At 35.9% G+C, this 15,033-nt stretch overlaps 1 protein-coding gene across 1 annotated transcript; it reads left to right on the top strand.

Moving 5' to 3' along the window:
- The first annotated feature begins 10,896 nt into the window (after window positions 1-10,896).
- LOC107812457 (UPF0664 stress-induced protein C29B12.11c) lies at window positions 10,897-14,084 on the top strand. Its single transcript, XM_016637578.2, has 5 exons — window positions 10,897-11,109; window positions 12,411-12,513; window positions 13,356-13,427; window positions 13,499-13,704; window positions 13,811-14,084. Exons 1-5 carry the CDS (start codon window positions 11,000-11,002, stop codon window positions 13,905-13,907), a joined length of 588 nt encoding a protein of 195 aa, XP_016493064.1. The 5' UTR covers window positions 10,897-10,999; the 3' UTR covers window positions 13,908-14,084.
- Window positions 14,085-15,033: the final 949 nt, after the last annotated feature.

Below are 15,033 nucleotides of genomic sequence, written 5' to 3'. Positions count from 1 at the left end.
TACTTGTTCTTAATGGTAACTTTGTTCAACTGGCGGTAATCAATGCACATCTGCATAGTCGCATCTTTCTTCTCCACGAACAATACCGGTCCACCCCAAGGCGACACACTCAGTTTGACGAACCCCTTTGCTAGCACTCAAGCTTTTCCTTCAACTCTTTTAACTCTTTCGGCGCCATGCAGTATAGTGGAATAGAGATAGGCTGGGTACCTGGAGCCAAATCAATACATAAATCGATATCACGATCTGGTGGCATGCCTGGTAGATCAGAAGGAAACACATCGGAGAACTCCCGGACCATAGGCACTAAATCAATCGTCGTAGTCTCTGTAGTAGTATCCCGAACATAAGCTAGATAAGCCAAACAACCCCTCTCGACCATGCGTCGAGCCTTCTGAAAAGAGATAACCCAACTAGATGCACTGACAGATGAACCCTTCTACTCCAAGCTAGGAAACTCCGACATCTCTAAGGTAACAGTCTTGGCATGGCAATCAAGGATGGCATGATATGGAGACAGTCAATACATGCCAAGGGTGACCTCAAAGTTGGTCATATCGAGCAACAAAAGATCCTCTCTAGTCTCATAACCACAGAAAGTCATGATACATGACCGGTAGATCCGATCCACAATAACAGAATTGCCCAACTGGTGTGGACATATATATAGGATTACCCAAGGACTCGCGAGGAACACCTAGAAAATGAGCAAACAGAGATGAAACATATGAATATGAAGACCCTGAATCAAATAGTACCAAAACATCCCTACCACAGATAGAAATAATACCTGTGATCACTACATCTGAGGCTACTACATCTAGTATGACTGGAAAAGCATGGAACCTAGATGGAGTGCCACATTACTAGCCTCCACCTCTAGGATGGCCCCTACCCACCTGCCCTCCGTCTCTGGGTGACCGGAAAGCTGGTGCGGTAATCATAGGCTGATGACCATGCTGTATTGCCTTGCCCCGAAGTCTCGAACAAAACCTGTTCATGTGGCTAAGATCCCCGCACTCGAAACAACCCCTCGGAACGTTGGACTGCTGATATGAATTCTGACCCTGATGGCCTGAATACCCACTGGAGGAACCCTGAATAGCTGGCGGGTGGTAGGAGCTCTCTGGAATGGCACTGAAATAGGGCCGCACTGGAGCACCCCGAGAAGGCGACGGTGCTGGATATGTGGGCCTGCTAGATTGACCCCTCACAAACTGACCTCTGCCCCCAGACAGAGTACCATTAAACCCTCCAGAACATCAAAACCGCTTGTCCCTCGGCGTCTGCTCCCGGATCCACTAACGAACACCCTCAATCCTCCGAGCTATCTCCACAACCAGCTCGTAAGAAGTCCCCATCTCAACCTCTCGGGCCATAGTGGCTTGGATACCAGAGTGCAAACCCGCAACAAACATCTGCACTCTCTCTGCATCGGTGGGGAATATCATATGTGCATGGCGAGACAACTCAGAGAATCTCGCCTCAAAGTCGGTCACCGACATCTGACCCTACTAGAGCTGCTCGAACTGAAATCGCAACTCTTCCCTCTAAGAGGGTGGAATATATCTATCCATAAAGAGACGTGTGAACTGGTCCCAAGTCAATGTGGCAGCGGGGGACCTGCTGGCCTGCCAAGAATATAGGATTACCTCCATCTATGAGCCCTGCCCTGCAGCTGAAAGGTGGTAAAGTCCGCCCCGTAGGACTCCAATATCCTCATGTTGTGCAGTCTGTCACTGCAATTATCAATAAAGTCCTGGGGGTCCTCATGTCGCTCACCTCTGAAGATAGGAGGATGCAGCCTGGTCTATCTATCCAATAGCTTCTGCGGCTCGCCAGTCGCAGCTGGTCTGGGCTCAGGTATAGCTATTGCAACTGGCTGAGCTCCTCCCATGGGTAGTGCGCCCAGGAGCCTGAGCCTGAGCGACAGTTGCATGCCCTGGAGCTTGAGTGGTAGGGGTCTGTGCTCCCTCCCCCGCCTGAGATATGGCTGGGTCTGCTGGAAATAAACCAGCCTGAGTCATAGAATTCATGAACCTCAACATACGACCTATGACCTCCTGTAATCTTGGTGCGGACATGAAATCCACTGGGGCCGGCTTCGCTTCAGACACCTCGCCATGCTCCTCAATAACAGGATCCTCCACTACGGGCTGAAGCCCTTCCTCGTCCTCTACCTCGGCCTCTAGAAACATGGGAAGCATCTCCTCCATGGTCGGGTAGATCTGCCATGCGCGTTCTTACCATCTATGAGAGAATAAGAGAAATATACTTAGCACAACATCAACTGCACGATAGGAGATGAAGAAAAAGTGGTTTCCTAATACCATATAACCTCCCGCCGATAAGTGCGGGCGTCTCCTCACCGATCCGCAAGACTCTATTAGGCATGCTCATGAATTGTCAGACCTACATGAACCTAGTGCTCTAATACCATATTGTCACGACCCAATTCCTCCTATAAGTCGTGATGGCGCCCAACGTCGTCGCTAGGCAAGCCAACGGTAATCTATCCATGTATTTATTCTTTTTTATAATTTCAAAGTATCTGATTTTTATTTATTAAGTAAATTAAAAGAGGAAAATTTAATAAAGTAAAACGTAAACTAATAAAAGATCAAATATGATGAAATAAATACTCAAAATCCATAAAGTGTCTACTAGCATGTGCCCAAGACCCGGTGTCACATGTGTATGAGCTACTAGTAGAATATACAAAACACCTATGCTACTGTCTGAAATAGGATAAACAGAAAGGTAATACAAAAGAGAGACTGTGGGTGCTGCAGAACGGACTCAGAGAGCAGCTCACCACTATGCCTCAGGATAACAGGGGTGGGCGCCTAAATGGACACCAAATGCATCTACCTCATATCCTGCACGATTAGTGTAGAAGTGTAGCGTGAGTACATAAACAACATGTACCCAGTAAGTATCCAATCTAACCTCGAAGAAGTAGTGACGATGGATCGATATCGACACTTACTACGGGCCAATAATAAAATACAGAAATTCTAAATAGGCATGGAGTACAAGAATAATAATAATAACAACACAATAACCAACAATGAATAAATGGTTCTTTAACTAATAGTAAATTTAAAAGTCTTCATTTGACACATGCTAACTCCAACAATTTCAGGCTATTAAATAAATTATAAACTCTCAAGCCATAAATAATATCAAGTGAAATCGGGATCTGAGTATTATCACGCACGATTTATGCCGAGATCATACAACCCGATCCAAAATAATGTGTGCACTGCCGAGGGTCGAACGACACGAATCATAGATGCATCTATTATACTGCCGAGGCTAACGACCTGCTCCTATGAGAGTAGAGAGGTTTACCTCTCTCGTGGAAGTACTTGCGATGCGAGAGGACATGAGTTTCTTAGAGTTATTATGTATTTCCTCAATTCTTCCCAAAAATAAGAAATCTAAATTGAAAATTTGCAACTTTAAAATCCTTAGTCTCAGCTCTATTCAAGACAATTAATATGCATAATAAACATAATAGTACAATTAAAGCATGATATATATCTAAGACTACCCGGACATATCACAGAATATAGCTACGCACGGACTCTCGTCACCTCGTGCGTACATAGCACCCCACACAAGTAATACACAACAAAGGTACACCTAAGGGGATGAGTTCTCTCTTACAAGGTTAGGCAAGAGACTTACCTCATTCTCAAGCTCACTTCCGGTCCACAAATCCGCTCTAAGCCTCAACTTGGTGCCAATCAATCCGAAACTAGCCAAAGGTTATATAAATTAATCCATACACACTCACAAGTTCATAATTTAGCCATTTGAGAAATTATCCAACCCAAATCGAAAGATATCTAAAATTCACCCCGGGCCCACGTGCCCGGATTACGGAAACTTTCAAGGATGAATGTTACCCATAACCCCACGAACTCAAATATATAATTTTTACCCAATTCCATAATTATTTTCGTGGTTAAATTCTATTTTTATCAAAACCTAGTTTTTTCAACTAAACCCACAATTTCTACAATTTATGTGTTAAGAATCTACCCAAAATGAACGTATTACACTCATCTTGTATAGAAATTACTTACCCCAAAGTGCTAGGTAAAAACCCCTCTTCAAAGAGTTCTAAAATTGTCCAAGAAGTGAAAGAAATGAACCAAAATAGCCTAAGTCCAGACATTAAAAGCCCTCACTGCCTCCAGCGATTCCGCTTCCGCGAACCTTGAGTCGCACCTGCGGAAAATCCATCGTAGATGCAGTCCTTGCCCAGGCAGCCTCTCTTCGCTTCTGCGGACGAAGTCCGCTCCGCTCCTGCGCGCACGCGCATGCGGACTAAGTCCGCTTCTGCGCCCCTAGGCCACCTTGGCCATTTCCGCATCAGTGGCCCACGCTTCGCATCTGCAACCTTGCAGGTGTGGAATATTCCTTGCACCTATGCTCCCAGGCCATCTCCGCAGGCCTCGCACCTGCGATGAACCCACCGCATCTGCGTGAACGCACCTACGGCCATTCTCTCAACAGGTGCTAAGACACTAGATTCAGCAGCAACAACACTCCCCAATTTCAAAGTTCCAATCTGTTCTCGACCTGAATTTCACCCGAGGCCCTCGGAACCCCGTCCGAACATACCAATAAGTTTGTAAACATAACACGGACCTGCTCGAACTATCTAAACACGAAACACAACATCAGAACTAAGAATCACACCCACAACCAAATCGAATCAACTTATGAACTTTAAGTTCTTCGTACTTACTCTGAACGTGCCGAATCATACTTAAACTACTCGGAATGATGCCAAAATTTGCGTGCAATTCACCAATCACCATACAGAACAATTCCCAGGCTCGGAATCCTTATCAGACCTCGATAACACCAAATTCTAATTCAAACCAAATTTAAAAAACTTGAAAACCTTAAATGCGCCAACTTTTAATATTAAGCGTCGACACGTTCCCAGATCATCCGAAAGCCGATCCGAACACACGCCCAAGTCCAAAATCATCACACGAACCTATTGAGATCGTAAAATTTCGGTTCCGAGGTTGTTTACTCAAAATGTTGACTCAAGTCAAACTAAACCAATTTAAGCTAATATTAAGGAACTAAGTATTTCGATTTCAACCCGAACCCTTCCAAACCCGAACTACCATCCCTGCAACTCATAAAATAGTAAAAGCATATACAGGAAGTCTTAATTAGAGGAACAGAGATCAAGAAAGCAAAATAACTGGTCGGGTCATTACACGTTAGGAGTGATGTTGTTTAACTACTACCTAAATATATACCCTTTTCGAAGCAATGCATAATAAATATGTACAATCAATTGAGAGATCTTCAATCAACTGAAATAAGCATGTAGTTAAATAAGTAAAGAAATTTAAAGGCTCAATGATATAAAATATATCAAGAACTCATTCTCCAAAAGGTTCCAAAATAACGGTTCATGCGAGTATGTAAAAATACAATACTAGATTCGTAACAATAGAAAAATAGGAAGAAAGAGGAAAAAACATGAAGTTGAATCCTTCTCCTTGCTCCAAGCGTGTTCTTGCATCCCCTAAAGTCTTCTCTCCCTTCAAAAAGTGGCTAACTATCATATTTATCTGAAGTAGGGTTGAGTTGGGTGAGTTTGTCTTCTCCTAATTTGGATTAGAGAAGTCGATTTCTTCTGCTTCAGTCCCGATTTGGCGAATCGAACCTCACTTTGTTGTCCCGAATGTCTTTCTGTAGCTTTTCTTTCGCTAATTTTTCTTCTATTTGATCATTTTTCATGTAAGTTCGTTCCTACACATAAAAAACAGGCAATGAACTTATTTTCACTTGCAAGGTGGTATGAACTTCCACAGCTCACACAAGAAATAATACACAAACACACTCAAAACATATCCTTTTTACCCTTTATCATGGTGCTAGATAACCTTAATAAACATTCAATGTTACGGTGTGGTTATCCTATTGGAATGTTGTGACTTGTGAAAAAGAGAGTAAAACTTTCTTCCTATTACACAGTCAATGTATATAAGCTTAGATTTTTATATAGTTGCTAAACTTTTATTGATTAGAATAATTATTTATATAAGTTAAATATATCTTTTCTTTAATAAAAAATGGTGTTCATAAGAATTTTTTTAAAAGAAAGCCTGTCTAATAGCCAGTGTAGAATAAAAAACGGTGTTCACAAGAAAACAAAATTTAAAGAAATAGGCAGCTTAATTAGGTTATGGCCGAAGCTAAAAGACTGTCTAATAATCAGTGTAGAAAATATCATAATCCTTGTGCTAAGAGGATACAATATAAATTCTTATTTTTGTACTTTTTGAAGTATTTCCGAAGGTTGTAACAACACAGCTTTTTTCAACACTTCTATTACTTCAACATTAAAAGAAAATTACAATTGAACTCAAAATTATTATAGGAATTAGAGATACTAACCGAAAATATAAGGGATAGAAAAGCAGAGGAGATGAGAACCCTAGACTCATAATTGGGGATAAGAGGGTTCACAAGCAAGTACAAATATAGCTATTCTCAAAGATGTTATTTAGTGATTAGCCAATACTTATTTTATCTGAAATTTTAAACTAAGAATTCTATCTTCAGGACAGCTCAGGATATTTTTATCCTGAAAACTGATATTAAGGATGCACTGGCTAATTCCTAAATAGCAGTGCTTTAAAGTGACTACCTGGTAGGGGTGTTCATAAACACCCGAAAAACAAAACCAAATCGATCAAAAAATCGATACATTTTTTGTTTTGGTTTTGAATTTTAAAACCGATCAAGTTTGGTTTGGTTTTGGTTTTAATTAAAAAATCAAAAAAACTCGAACCAAATCGACTATAAAAGTAGCTATTTAAAATTTATTATTACACCTATATATATTTATATTTTTACACAAAGTTTTTAAAATCTTATGGTACATGTTAATCATTTGCACTTTTAGTCTAGATCTTTGCCTTTGCATTCTAGTTTGATAAGTTATTTTCTTTTGCAAAGTACAAGAATCTATTTCATGTTAAAATAATTTATTTTTAATTGAGTCCTTAAATTATTCATCACTATTTGATTTAATCATCATCAATATAACTTGGTAAATGATACATTTCTCAAAGAACAATTTGTTTAATAGTGTTACTATGAAAATATAGTCGTCGGAATATGTGTTTGGTAGTGTATGTTTCATATTTAAGGAAAAATCGATAAATAATCGAAAAAAACGAAAAACCGATATAAATTGAATTGATAAAAAATCAGCTTAATTGATTTGGTTTTAATATTTAAAAAATTGACTTACTTGATTTGGTTTATTTTTAGGGAAAAAACGATCCAAATCGAACAATGAACACCCCTACTACTTGGTATCATTTCTACCATTTTTCTCAACAATACTCGTATAACCCCAAATCAAAGACCATTGTCCCTTATAATAGAATCATTCTTGCACCTACTACTCGATCTGGATCTCAAATTATCATGGCCATATTACTTGTTCTTGGCCCAATAACTCTTGTCAGCCTAATAATTATTTGTGTGAGATTGGGCTTGTGTTGATTCATAACAAAGGGATTTTTACCTTGCTTTACTATATAGAAACTTATTTACCTATTTTTTTAATTTTTTTTTTTTTTTGCAGTTGTTAATAAGTATCTAGGTTTTTTTTTACAAATTGTATACATTGCTCCTTAAAAGGCTCCCACCTCATTATTAGTGTCTTCAATTACATCCTTTCCTTTTTTTCCCTCTCCTCTTCTCTCTCCCCTTTTACATCAAAATCCCTTAATCTACACCCAGAATCTCCATCTTCTCTCTTTCACCATTGCCGACTGCTTTATATTATTAAAAACATATTCAGAATTTGTATGATAATTGTATGATGACTGTATCATAATTGTATTTGAATTGTATCGGATATATCAATGCCTAAAACATAATTGTATCATATTTGTATCACAATTGTATCTAACTTGTATCTGGTATATTAATACCGAAAATAATACATGGTATAATACTAATAAATTAATATACAATTATCATACCTGTGATACAAATTGTGAAATTCGTCACGAACTCACAACTGCTCGTAACAATATACAATGAATATACAATTATCATACATTTGTAATACAATTCGTGCAACAATTATGATATATATACAATTATAATACAACCGCGATACATTTTTAAAATATTGTGATACAGTTACGATCTTCATCTTTCAATCACCGCTCTATACTAAAAATTTAATATAATCGTATTATAATTGTACTAGTATTGCATCGAGTATTGTTTAGGGTATTAATGTATCATATACAAGTCATATACAATAAAGATTTTAGAAAGAAAGAAAACAAGATTCAAAGCATAGCCACAACTTGATTCTAGAGCAATATTCCGAATTTTGTTTGCATTGTATTAATAAAAATTAGAGATTTTGGGTGATTAGTAAGAAAGCGAGAAATTGGGATTGAAAATCTTTGGAAAAGGAAAAGAATTGGAAATTTGGTTGTGTGTGTGGGTGGGGGGTGGGGGGTTGTATAAAAATAAAAGAGAGATTTTGGGTGATTATTAGTAAAGAGAGAACAAAAGAAACATAATCTTAAATGTCGGGGGAGTTATTGGAAATGAGGGGTAGGTGTCGTGTAACTGACATGCTAAAATTAAAGGATCTTGAATTTTTTTTCTTTTTAATAGTTTTGTATGTAACTTGTAAATATAGATATACAAAGTAATTAATAAGGAACCTAACACTCTGTTTGGATCATTGTAACCTATCGTTTTATAATGTTTCGTATTGTACTGTATTGTATTGTATCGTTTTATGAATACAATGCTTGAATAGATTGTATTATTTGTTGTTGTTAAATAACATTTTGCTGTTTGGTTTGACTGTATCGTACTGTACCGTATTGTAACTGATAAGTTTACAAAAATACCCTCAATTATTTTAAATATTTAATTTATCAAGAATTATGCATAAAAATAATTTAAGAAAACTCCTTTCTACTAATTCATCACCAATTATGTCTTATATATAAATTAAGCAATTAAATTTATGCAAATTCTATCAAAATTAGTGGAACAGGTTAATAATATTAAAAATAATAATAAGGACACTATATTCATAATTAGATCTTAATAATAATAAAATAAAAAATAAAATGTTAACCTCCATAATTTAGATCGTAGGTAATATTTTCTAACAACATAACATATAATCCATAACTTAAAGGATATAATATTTTCTAAATCACTTTTTTTGGGTACTTTTGGGACTATATTTTTTGTTAACTAATTATTTGGGAATCCAATGTTAAGCATTTTTGTTTGTAAATCTCAATAGTTTATAACTTTTCTTGCAGTAGTGTTTAACAACATTGTACCCTATGAAAGAGTAATTAAACTATTTAGTTATATATATTTGGGTATATATTACTTGGTGAATCACATTAGCAAATCATACTGATCATCAAATACTTATGTTATATTAATAAGAATCTCCAAAATAATCATACATAATTTCAGCGTAATATGAGATTAACTACTTAAACAACTAGATTTAATTGCAATACAATAGGAGAATTAAATAGATAGTAACCGACAAAAAAGAAAAGAAAAGAGAAGAAGTACATATAACTTGAAAACAAGAGAAAAAACCTGAAGAATTTTTTTAACTATTTTTAGAATAATAAAAAAACAAACGAAGGAGTTGGCAGAACAAAGATAAATAATAATACTTTGCACACTTGAAAACAATCAATATTATACAGCTAGTTGGAGATAAAATAATTAGAATTGAAATAAAAAATCAAAGTAGAAGAAAGAATAAAACAAAAGGAAGGCAAAACTTATACATGACGTTGGGGTTGGAAGTGGCAGAAGGAAAAAAAAAAAAAAGACAAAAATTTAGGTTATAGGTTGGAGTTAAAATAAAAGAAGGTAAAAAATAATATAGAATTACAAAGTTAGTTAGGGCATAATTGGAAAGAAAAGTAGGAAACAATCTCACCACATTAAATCGATTGTTTAAAAAAATGGAACTTTTTATTATTCCAAAATGAATTTAATAATACAATACAACTAATTTTAACTAAACAATCAAAACAAATATTATTTTGGGATAACAATAAATATGATATAATGGGTAACAGACATTCAAACAAGCTGTAAATAATAAGGAATCTAAATAGATATATAAACGTGATAAATAAAATTTTAATATAATATAATATAGTTAGGTAGAAATACAACACACACTTGTCAAAACAACAAGTCCACGTCTTTCACGAAACTGCCACTGCCTCACATTTAGAGCCTGTTTGGATGGTAAGCACTTTTAAGCAACTTTTAACTTGCGGAAGTGTTTGACAATTAAGAAAATAACTTAAAAAAAATAAAATTTGCTTTAAAAAAGTCAAAATCAATAATTTGAAAAATTTAACTTTTTCAAAATTGGCTTAAAAGCCATATTGCTTTGACCAAGGATATTATATTCTTATCCCTTATAATTTTTTTTAATCTTAAAATTACCTCTTAGTAGAAATATTGTTCTTTTAGCTTTTTTTTTTTCATAATATTTAATTTTTTTGGTCGTTGAATACTTACTTTTTTTAAATTGGTGTAACTATATTCTAAAATCAAATCATTCATCATCTTATTTATAATGTTAATAACTTTAAGGATATTTTAGTCATTTTAACAAGAAAAAGTACTTACCAGTACTTGTTTACCAAACACTTCATCAACTTATTTTCAGTTTCGATACTTTTATCCAAACACGTAACTACTTATTTATAAAACAAGTTACGATACTTATAAAGTGTTTTTAAGTAGTTAAAAATCACTTTTTTTAAGCCAATACAAACGGCGGGTCTTATTAATAACACCTCTATCATACAATTTGTGTTCGCAGATTCCAGAATCCAGATTCAATACAACATTTTCTCAAGTCGGTTGACAAAGGGAAGAGGGTTTCTTTTTCCGATCAGAAAAAATGGCACTGAATCCTCAACTATTTCCAAACGGAATGCCCGTCCCTTTCCTCAATGAATTGTTTGTCCTTTCTAGAGATGGTGTTGAGTTTGAGATCGATAAAATCCCTGGGTAATCGACCTAACTGTTATTTCTCTCTTTTAAATTAGTTATCTCTGGAAGAATCGGGTCGAAATTGAGTAAATTGGATATTCTGGGATTAGGAATGAAAGAAAATAGTTTGGGTTTTGAGGCTTAATTATAGATTCTATCTTTCTATTGTTTCTTTGGATCTGTATATAGTGCATCATTAATTTTTACCATTTTCATTTCGTAATTATTTGAACTTCCATCTCCTTAATGGGTTTCTTTCTGTTGAACATGATTGTTTTTTTGTGATTCTGATTTCTGTTTTAGATATTACTAATAAATGTTAGCACCTGAGGGTGTGTAGTCTAGTGGTCAATCAAATTGGTGAGAAGTGAGAACCATGAGGGGCAAAAAAACATTAGGTGATTTTTTCCCAAAACCTTGGTGTATAGATTTACCTGTTACCTGGTATCTGTTGCTGGTGGAAGGGGTTTAATAGGGAGTTTTTTTGGTTATATAAGCCGTTGAATTCCATTGACTTAATAGAAGATTCTAGTTTAGTGGCAAAGGGAATTCAAAAATTGCCTTAGATTCTCTCCAAAATCTGAGGTGGAATTTATACCTGGATGTTTATGAGAACTTTTAGATTATACCCTTTGGATATCGCCTTTTCTTATCTTCTTAGATTTAGGTTCTCCAATATGTTACAATTGCAGTAGTTGGTGCTCCTAATGCATTAGGAGGTTTGCCTGCATTTCTGTACCATGGACACAAAGAGGGTGTTCAAAAAGCCGCCGCAGTAGTAGTAGCTGCAACAATAAGAACTGCACTTCTCAACTTTTGCATGCTAAACTACTACTACTACCATTTATTTCTACCTATAAAAAACTATCCACCATTTGTTTCTATTTAATATGGTTATTGGGACGAACTTGCTTGGGCTGCAATATGAACTGCCCAACATTTGAGTACGTATGGCTGTATGATTTTGGGCTTGCTAAGATATATTCACATGGATACTTTAAAACAATTAAATGTCTTAACACAGGCTTGGACATTTGATCAGTTGATAGGTTAGTGCATAAGGAAATTATTTATACCATGGTAATTAGAAATTGCACAAGGAGCTTATTTATCATTTGTGTGATATATGGTAGAGAAATAAGATAGTTATTGGATTTGGCTGTTGAGTTTGCATGGGATTCCTGCATTTGGTTTATTTTGTGTTTAGTTCTACCTTTCTTTGAACACATAATTCTTGCATTGCCCTCTCTCTTTCATTCTCCTTTTCTTTAGTTTCTTTTAATTCATCGCTTTGTGTTGACGAGACTGTTTGCTAACAGTGCAGGAAAAATAAAAACAAGAGGAACGATTTACTTGTCGAATATTCGGATGGTCTTTGTTGCAAAGACGCCTGTGGATTTCATTGCTTTTGACATGCCCTTGGTATGTTACACTTATATGTCCTACGTGCTAGCAGGGTCAAATGTTGGATTCCGGTTCCTCGTCTGAGAAGATCTTTTTCTCGTGGATCAGAGAAGGAAGACACACAAACTTTCTTTTGCTGCTCTTACTAGAATATCAAGAAGTTATTATCTAAACCAAAGTAAAGGAGAAATATTTGTTTAATCAAAGTAAAGGGATAACGTGTTCATCTCTGACTCCATTGATAGTTTCCCTAAAATTAAAAAGGTGTGACCTTGTATAGCATTCCGTGAAAATCATATGCTACCGGAACAAGAAATGCATAATGTGCAATTTAGGATATGGTGGTTTCAAGGTAAAAAAGAAAGACAATATTCTTAAGAGACCAAGTTGCTTTACCTGCGTGTGTGCCACTTGCATTGCTGCAGGTGGCAGAGCATTAAACATTTGAATTTTGCATTTGCCGTATCCCCGACATGTATACTATACCTAGAAGTCTGTTATCTGGTTGCTGCTAGCTTCATATAGCATACTATTTCTTGTGTTTATAACCTTAGATTCGGCTGTCTGGTGTTGGTCATTCTTGCTGCTTTGCCTTTTTTTGTTGTTGGGATAAGGTTGCTTCTGTGGTTTCTGGTACTTTTGTTCTGTTGCTTCATGGCCCAAAATTTTCCTAGTGATATGCTTTGCTGAATTCTGTTTTTTTTTTTTTTTTTCTTTTGCAAGCTAGTTAATCTTTTTACTCTTTGTTCTGAAAAATTCCTAGATTATACAAGCTAGTTAATCTTTTTACTCTTTGTTCTGAAAAATTCCTAGATTATACAAGCTACTTCTGCTTGACCAACTTTAACTTCATTCTGCAGCTCTTTATTCATGATGAAAAATTTAATCAACCAGTATTCCACTGCAACAACATTTCCGGACATGTTGATCCGGTAAGTTGAATAGATAAATTCAGATATGTTTGGATTATGTACTTTAGATGATTGATTCTGGTCAATTTCAGGTTGTTCCAGATAATGAAAACAGGGCTTTGTACTCCACACATTCATTCAAGATTTTGTTCAAGGAAGGTGGTTGTGGGACTTTCGTGCCATTATTTTTCAATTTAATCGCCTCCGTTAGACGATCGCAGCAACAGTCCAGTGCAGAGCCACGGGTGGATCCTCTCCAAGCTGCACAAACTCCAGTTGATGAGATGATGAGACATGCGTATGTCACATTGCTTGTACCTTTTACTATAAAAATTGTTAAAGATCCTTTTTCTCAATATGCTAGCTGGTGTGCTGAATACTTATTGTGTTTGTCAATTTTGCAGTTATGTTGACCCCAATGATCCAACCAAAATCTACTTGCAGCAGCCTAATTCAGAGTCTCAACTCAGGCGTCGATCATACCAATCACAGCCTGCTTAAACTCGATATACCTTACCTGAATTTCGCGTTTTCTGAGATACTTCTCTTTGGTTGATTGCTTCAATTCTATATATAAAGGAGGAGACAATGAGCTTGCATGTGTATAATTATGTACGGCTCGTATATGTTTCTTTCAGGTGTGCATGGATTATAATCTATTATATGGGTGATACACTAGACTAATGACTTCCTACAAATATCTGTAATAATTTTGAAGCTCATGTTCATTACACGGGTATATATACAGGGGCGGATGTAGAGTGTTGATGAATTGAACCCTAGCTTTCGACGCGGAGTAAAAATTCATTAAAATTACAAAAATAATAAATATGAACCCATAATTTTAAAAATATGATGGATTCAATGCTAAAACATTAAAAGTAGAACCCATAGAGTTTAAATCCTGGATTCGCCTCTCTCTCTATATATATAGCATAAACAGTCTCTTTGCAGAAATGCAAGGATATAACATACAATATATATATATATATATATATATATATATATATGTATCATGCATTTCACTTTTTCATAGTTGGGGGTGGATCTTCCTTCCCGGCAGCATGTTAGGGCTTATTGTGCTCAAATCAATGCTTATTGTGTTCAAATCAATCTATACTCTGAATTTTTTTATATGTTTATCTTAAGAATTTGAAATCCATAAGTTGATTAAAAATATAGTGCCATGGAAGCAAATGATTAGATAGTTATGTGTAAATAATCAGTCTCAGTCACTATGCGCCTTTCCGACTGATTTGCGTTATCTCCTCATCGGTAAGTGTTGTGCGAAAATCAACACTACCATCTTGTTCGAAAAAGTCAGGAGACAAAACCCCAGTCAATCACTCGGCAGATAGTCACGCGCCGCCAGAACTAGGGTTCCGGCGTGCTACAGTAACTTTCCGATGCGTGTGAGTCAGTCCGACCATTTTTTGACAAAACTTCTTTAGGACAACTTACTTGTCCAGTGATTCCTAGCCTACCCATATAAATTACATCAAATTCTGACAACTTTAATTTTTTTCAGCGTGAACAATAATTTTCGGAAAAGTTTTTGTTTTCTGGTGGTGTTTTAGAACCTATTTCTAGTGTGAAATTCGGCGACTTTTCAACCAACTTCTATTTA

This window comes from Nicotiana tabacum, chromosome 23 (genome assembly GCF_000715075.1).
Source record: "Nicotiana tabacum cultivar K326 chromosome 23, ASM71507v2, whole genome shotgun sequence".
NCBI lineage: Eukaryota > Viridiplantae > Streptophyta > Magnoliopsida > Solanales > Solanaceae > Nicotiana > Nicotiana tabacum.
This window is presented reverse-complemented; position numbering and strand designations above follow the sequence as displayed.

Excerpts from the sequence above, each read along its gene's own strand:
- LOC107812457 (XM_016637578.2), top strand. The coding sequence starts at position 11,000 with ATGGCACTGAATCCTCAACTATTTCCAAACGGAATGCCCGTCCCTTTC. Across the intron at positions 13,428-13,498 it reads TTTCCGGACATGTTGATCCG|GTTGTTCCAGATAATGAAAA; the intron begins GTAAGTTGAATA and ends GGTCAATTTCAG. Across the intron at positions 13,705-13,810 it reads GATGAGATGATGAGACATGC|TTATGTTGACCCCAATGATC; the intron begins GTATGTCACATT and ends TCAATTTTGCAG.